Genomic DNA, 7,463 nt, shown 5'->3' on the forward strand with positions numbered 1-7,463 from the left:
CGGCTCAGCGCCGCTTCTGCGGCGCCTGGGGGCTGAATAGCCGCAATTAAATATTAACGTCGCGCTAATAAAAATTAAATTTTCAAACGACTGGGAAGCTGTAAATAGGAAATATTGCTGCGGGATTTTAATTTTTTTTTTTTTTGAGGGGGGGAATAATACGGAAGAGGGGGAAAGAAATGCAGCCCAAAAGTTAGCATCATCCTCTCGGTGACTTGCTAATCACATCTTTGCACTGACCACTACGCCTCTGAACATGTGTCACTTGGTGGAGCAAGAGCAAGTGCTGCTCACTCGCAGAGCTCCACGGGTCCTATTGTGTTTAAAACGCCTCTATTTGCGCACCTTCTCACATATAAAAGGTTATTTGCACTTTTACGGTGGTGGTGGTGGTGGAATAATCTGTCCTGCCTCTATACCTGGACAGCGGCTGCTAACATGTGAACTCCAGCTGCTAAAGGGATAAGTCATCGCCTGGCACTGTGCATGCCACTCAAGCCCCAGTGTGGTAGCCAACTAAAACAAATATTTTATATCGGTTCATATATAACTCTTAATGGGCAGGAGTATGTGTATTTAATAGCCTGTCTTTGGGCATGATGTAAATATCTATCAATGTAAAACTGAAGTCTAGTGAACAGTTTCGCTTGGCTCAAGTCTGCAACCCAAGTGTCAAGGAAGGATAATTTAAGTGTCTGTATTGGGGATGGTAGGAGGTGTTGGGGAAAAGAAAGGGATGTGTTACTGATGGGACATTGCTTCAGGGGATGGTGGTGAGTGTATATATAAATATATGCACATCATGTATGTATGCATATGTACGTATATGCATTCATCCATACATGCATTCACTTGGTTTGGGTTTTTTCCCCTTTTTCCCTCTTCCCTGCAGAGTCAAGATGGCTAAAGGTGATCCGAAGAAGCCCAAAGGCAAGATGTCTGCCTATGCCTTCTTTGTGCAGACGTGCCGTGAGGAACATAAGAAAAAGAACCCAGAGGTTCCAGTCAACTTTGCAGAGTTTTCCAAGAAGTGCTCGGAGAGGTGGAAGGTACCTTAATTTGTGACTTCCTGAAGGGATGACTTCTTACGGCATCTGCTAGGATGATACGTGTGCGTGTGAACCCGAAGGGAGCCGGTGCTGTTTTGGTCTGTGTGCTGTTCTTGGCAAAGTGTCCTGGCCATTGATCGGGTGCTGCTGACTCCTGTAATGATCGTGAAGGCTTCAGCCCAGTGTACCTGCCCGTTCGGGTGCTTCCACTACAGCCTGGCCTTTATTCCTGTTCCTAAGCAGCGCCCTTCAGCACTTCCCTCCCTCCAGGCCTGTGTCCTCAAGGAGGACTCTGGCTGTGCTTGGCCCATTCCCGTTCCTTCTCTCTCACCGAGTATGGCAGCTGTGGCTGTGGTCCCCGGTACGGGACCTTCGTCCCCAAGGTGGTCCAGTTAGAAAACAAACAAATTCTGAAACTCCCCTATCGAGTTGGTTTGTGTTGGCTTGTTTACTTAAAGTTTGCCAGCTATTGAACAGTTGGGTAATCACAGGTTTGGTGTCTTGTTGTTTGGGTTTTTTTTTTTTAGACCATGTCAAGCAAGGAGAAAGCTAAATTTGATGAAATGGCAAAGGCTGATAAGGTACGATATGATAGAGAAATGAAGGACTATGGACCGGCTAAGGGTGGCAAGAAGAAGAAGGACCCCAATGCCCCAAAACGACCACCGTAAGTAACTTTGAGGTATTAAATGCATAAGTGTTCTGGTTTGTTTTCACAGCCTGTAACACAGCTGATAAGTTTCCCTAAAGCAAGCAGGTGGGGTGTGCTGTTGGTAGAGCAGTATTGGTGATGTTCCTAGCTTACTGATACCACCTTGTAAAACTTGTGGGTGTCTCGTAATCTTCAGCACATAGAGCACTTACAGGAATTGTCAGTACTTGGTACCCTTAAACTTGTAGTGATGGAAGATGTGGAAATGACTGGGTCATGGGGAGACTGGTGGATCTAAGATGAAACTGGGTGAAGGGAATAGACAACACTTGGTTAAAAACAGCAGTGGGTGAAGGCTGCAGGCCTGGGCCTCAGTAAACTCAAACCATGTTTAGGTTTGTATGGGTTTTCTGTTTTGGTTTTTTTAAAGTAAAAAAAAAAGTTTCTATTTCACATGTGAGTGTGTGTGTGTGAATGTTGTGGGTGATGGAGGGGGGAAGGGGTTGCTCCCCAGGCGTGCTGCTGTGGTGCTGACTGTCCTCTGGTGCTTCTCCCCAAGGTCTGGCTTCTTCCTCTTCTGTTCAGAGTTCCGCCCCAAGATCAAGTCCACAAACCCTGGCATATCCATCGGGGATGTAGCAAAGAAACTGGGCGAAATGTGGAACAACCTCAGTGATGGTGAAAAGCAGCCTTATAATAACAAGGCAGCTAAGCTGAAGGAGAAGTATGAGAAGGTAAGGCTAGCTTTCCCTCGTGCCTCTTCCATACCGGCTGGCGTGTTGATGTGTTTCTGTAACATAGACCCAGCTAAGGTGGCCCCAGCGTAGCGAGCATCTCCAGCTTACAGACCTGTTCTCGCTGCACTGCGTGCCACCTAGCCAAACTTCGCGTGCGTTGGGACGGAGTCGGTCAGAGAGCCGCGGGCGGATTGCGGCGAGGAGGGAGAGCTTTCCCCCAGCGATGCGCAGCTGCGGCTGCTCGTGTTGCTCCAGCAAAGGGTTTGCTGTGCTGTAAAAGGAGCTTTGTCCCGTTAGCAGGAAACTTGTAAGGGAGGCTGGCTTCTCTTCTCCTCCTCAAAGAAACAACCGTGAACGCAGGGTTCAAGGCCTCTGTCACCCGGAGGCGGCGGAGTACGCTTAGGTGTCTGCATACCTGTGTACTGCAGTGCTGGCTGCCTCCCCTTTTGGGGGTGCAGTGGTGGAAGGCCACCCCCTTTTATGCTAACACCCGCTGCTGTACGAATGCTTTATGTGTTTGCTGCTTAGAGCAAATTAAGACATCCCCTTGACTTTGCAGGATGTTGCAGACTACAAGTCTAAAGGAAAGTTTGATGGCGCAAAGGGAGCAGCAACCAAAGCTGCTCGGAAAAAGGTAGAGGAAGAAGACGAAGAGGAGGAGGAGGATGAAGAAGAGGAGGATGAAGATGATGATGATGAATAAAACTGTACAATACTTGTCTCCATGTGAATACCATAGAGTAGGGGAAACACCATAAATGAAGCACCTCTTATTTGAGATGGTGTCTCTTGCCCTTATTAGGCTTAATTAAAAAAAAATTTGGATTCCGATCGCGTTGTAGTTTCTAAAAGTGCTCTAGAAATTGTAACTGGTTTACATGAAGTGGCCATGGGTGTAGTGAGCACCCTGAAACTGTATCAAAGTTGTACATATTTCCAAACATTTTTAAAATGAAAAGGCGCTCTAGTGTTCTCCTAACTCTGTGCACTTTGCTGTTGGTGTAACAAAGCATTTAAAAATGTTTCAAGCATTTTTTTTAATTTGTAAGGTGGTGTTACTATATGGTTATTGGCTAGAAAATCCTGGGTTATAAACTGTACATATCTATAGTTTGTAAAAACTAGACAGATTCTTGTGGTACATGCTTAGAGTTATGATGCCTTAGAGGAGCAGTGATTACTTGGAAAGGCTGTACGTTCCCCGGGGTGCCATGGCCCAAAGCATGCACTGTGAGGGTAGATCTATTTACACTACAGTGGGCGTCCATTTAGCTTAAAGTTGTCTTTCTGTATATAGTGAAATAGCATTCTGCTGCCATTCTTAGTTGTGGAAGGGGGTTCAGCTGGCATGAGAAGTGTATGGATTTTTTTAGTTAAGTGCGGTAGTTTTTAAACTGAAACTGTAGACATCTCTTCATCGTCAACTAAGTGAAGAGCCAGTGCAGCAACTGAAGTTCAAAAACACTCTGTACTTAAACGAATTTGCAACGTTATGTTTTTTTTGTATGTTTAGAATGCTGAAATGTTTTTGAAGCAAAATAAACAGTATTACATTTTTAAAACTGTTCTTGACAACACTCTAAATTTCTGGTTTAAAAGGATCTTAACAACAGCAAGAGGTTCATTTTGAAGTCTGTGGCATCCCTCAGGGCTGGTGACTTAGGAAACATTCTGACTCAAGGATTTAAAAAAAAAAAATAAAAATAAAAAAATATGGTGGCCAGCCAAAACTGGCTGAATTGAAAGAGATGGCTGCTCCAGCTAATATGCAATCGTAACTGTTTATGGCTGAGTGGCATAAGATGCTATGCAAGTTTGAACTTTATTACTTGAACTTGGGAGCCTAAATGAACATTCATGACGTAATTGTTTGTTTGTGTGTGTATATAGCAGCATTCAGAGATGCAGAGAAAGGTAGGTGGCTAGGAATGAGGCTGACACCATGGAATAAGTATAAAAGCATAGTTTGGATTTTTTTTCCAGTTGTGTTGGGTAAATTTATAGCCCAAATGCATTGCTGTACATATTAAAATGTGCCTTTTTTGTCCTGTGTTAAACTGTTTCAGACTTGTGGTTTTTTCTAGCCTTTTAATTCGTGGCAGGAGCCAGGCGCCTAGGCTAATTCCCTGCTGAAGTAGGAGCGTGGCGCAGGTACTTAGTCTGTGTCCTTTCTCCAATGATGGAAGTTGTGATAGGAATTGGGTGCTGTGAGGTGGGTTGGGGGAGTGGCGCAGCTCTGTCTGTCCCCTGTGGTGACTAGCTGGCTGCGTCGCAGTCTTGCCATCTTCCCAAATCCAAGCTGGGGGTGTTTTGCAGCCCTTGGAAGGGAAAGGTGATACCTGGTCTCTAGCTGGTGTTTCTAACCTCGTTTTTCCTTATCACAGAAACTGCACCAACTGGGAAAACCATAGCATCCTTTCGTTACCCTTGAATTCCTTCCTTGTGCTGGCTGTAGTTAGCAGTCGGTGTTAGCTGGGCGGTGAGGAGGAATGGGGGGGTGAGGATACTTGCATTAATAGCAGGTCAAAGTTGTAGGCTGCAGCGTAGAGCTGACTTAGGAGGACAGGGTAACTCATTAGTGTAAACTGTGGGTACGGGCTGCTGCCGCTGCTTCGTTTGAACCAAACTGCAGATTAATGAGGGCCAGGCTTACAGGCAGTAACTGCTTTTAATGTGGATAAAACTGCTTTGTTGCCTAATTGGGCAGCACATCTGGCTTCCTGTGACTTCTCGAGAGCCATAGTGTCTTGGCAAAACAGTCTGATCTAGTGTTGAGGTGGACTAGAACCTGAAAGAAGAACTGAGCAGAACTTGGGGTTGGATGAAGAAAGCTAATAAACTTTTATGAAATGTAGCAACATGTAGCACTTTTTAAGGCTAAGTTACATTTGGATCACTTAACTATTTCTATACTTAACTATGGCAATTCTTAGCGTCTTTAATGCACAAAAAAACACGTGTGAAATTGGCCCCCATTTTATGGGAAGTTGCATTTTAAAAGCCTCAAAGCTGCATCTGGAAAAGAAATAGGTATCACTGTACTCGCTGCCCTTTCCCCATGTCTTCTGCTGCAAGGGAGATGACTTGAGATTCCAGCACGTGGAAATTTGATGGGGAAGTGGTGGAGCAGAAGAGAAAAGCGACGGCATCGTTTCAGGAGCTGTAATACTGTTTCTATTGTCTCAGTGGCAAAATCTCCCCTCAGCCGCATATGGGAATTAGTGTAGATCACTGCTGTGCAAATCGAGCTTGGCTTTGAATTAACTGCTAGTGAGCTGAGCCCCTATTGATAGTATTAGCAAATAAGAACTAGAGCTGACACCTCTTTGTCTTCGTTATATTGGAAATCTATCGAGTTGCAGAGCTTGATTAAGGTCTCGGACCTTATGGTGCCCTACCTATTCCTGCTCTGCAAATTTCTAAAATACGGCGTGCCTCGGGGACGTTGTTCGATACAGTGCTAGTGCAGGACTCTGGGGACTCAAATTTGGGTATTGCAGATGTAGTGGTGATGTTTCTTCTCCCAATACTCTGCCATTGATAAATACTGTAGTGTGAATGTATATAGATAACGCATGATTTCTGCCCACCCCCCCAGCTGGTTTTTGTGTTCTGAGAGTTCATCTCAAATATTGGGAGCTGCTTAATTTCACCCAGCTCCATTTTGTGATAGAACACCCTCCAAATGCTCTTTCTCTCTGCTTTGAAACGCTTGTGGTGTTTCGGAGCAGACATTTCTGCTTTGGGCTGCTCTACAGCTCAAACTTCTAGTTCGACTTCCGTCCCAAGCCAAGCGGAGTCAATATGTCTCTTCTTAACTCCATTATGTGTAAAGGAGGGTAATGATAAAGTAGATTTAGGAAAGGGAGGGGAGGGATGGAGAGAGACTCTTCCTTGCATGAATTTGACTGAGCTGCCTGCTCCTGTTCCCAAAATGCAAAATGTGATTTGTTGCATCCCCCTGTGCCTGCTGAAGTTGGGCGGTGAGGACAAGGGGCTTGGTTAAGAAAAAGGGACAGTGCTCACTGCTCAGGGGGGGGGGGGGGGCGGGCAGAAGATGGCTCAGCTGGCTGGAGTGGTCCCTTTGGGTGCCTAAAACAGTGGCAGAGGTGTGAGAGCTTTTGCTCGAGGGAGAGCATCTGCTGGTGCTGATGCGGGGCAGAGATGGGCAGGGGCAGGCAGGATGCTGCCCGGCCACACCGGCCCACATCGTGCAGGACATTTCCCATGGTTGGTACCGTTTGGTTTGCAACTCGGGGCTATATGGAGTCTTGAGAACACAGTCAGAGTATGCACCACATCCCTCTGAAATCAAACCTGCTGGGGGTGAGGGGATGAACGGGGCTGCCAAGCTGCTCTGTGCAGGCCAGAGCCTGCCTCTGCCGAAAATGAACCCGGCAGTCTATTAGCACGACCCAGGGAGGCAGAGGAGCGATGCTCTGCTGATGCTCTGTAGCCTATATGTTTCTAAATTCAGTTGAAACGTGGTAAATATTTGGTGTGAACTGAAAGTGAGCCCTTAGCCTAGAGGGGGGGCTCCGGGGGAGGGACTGTATTGGGAAAGCCCCGCTGCTGGCGTGGGGTTAGCTCCCCACGAGCAGGCACGACAAAAACTGCGCTGCAGGATGCTTTCCTACAGCTCCTGTCAGGATCCTAATGCATCTGTGGGGAAGCAGTGCATTAATTTTTCTGTAATAAAATTAATTAAAAATCCTAGTCCAAATGCATATTGAATCAATTAGCAGCAAACGGCTGCAGCTCTAACAGAGGTCCACAGGAAAGTAAGAGTCTGCTTTGGGGATCGTACCGGGGATACAGGCAGAGTCAAAACATCTCTCTTATCCGTTCCCTTTGAATGGCTGATTTTTGTATAGTTCTGTTCCCTCCTAATAAACCCTGCAGGAACAGCGATGAGGTGCGAGGGCTTCTGCTGGCTCCAGCTCCGGCGGTGGCAGGTGAATGGCTTTTCGCTTCCAGCCTCCAGCGCGATTCTGGCAGCCCCCTCAGGTTTATATTTTCCCTCTG

The 7,463-nt window shown here is 46.4% G+C and overlaps 1 protein-coding gene across 1 annotated transcript; it reads left to right on the forward strand.

Annotated features, from left to right (window-relative positions):
* The first annotated feature begins 806 nt into the window (after nucleotides 1-806).
* HMGB3 (high mobility group box 3) lies at nucleotides 807-4,476 on the forward strand. Its single transcript, XM_009636390.2, has 4 exons — nucleotides 807-1,049; nucleotides 1,577-1,716; nucleotides 2,261-2,435; nucleotides 2,998-4,476. Exons 1-4 carry the CDS (start codon nucleotides 807-809, stop codon nucleotides 3,139-3,141), a joined length of 702 nt encoding a protein of 233 aa, XP_009634685.2. The 3' UTR covers nucleotides 3,142-4,476.
* Nucleotides 4,477-7,463: the final 2,987 nt, after the last annotated feature.

Source organism: Egretta garzetta, unplaced genomic scaffold (genome assembly GCF_000687185.1).
Source record: "Egretta garzetta isolate BGI_Z169 unplaced genomic scaffold, ASM68718v1 scaffold53, whole genome shotgun sequence".
Taxonomy (NCBI): Eukaryota; Metazoa; Chordata; class Aves; order Pelecaniformes; family Ardeidae; genus Egretta; species Egretta garzetta.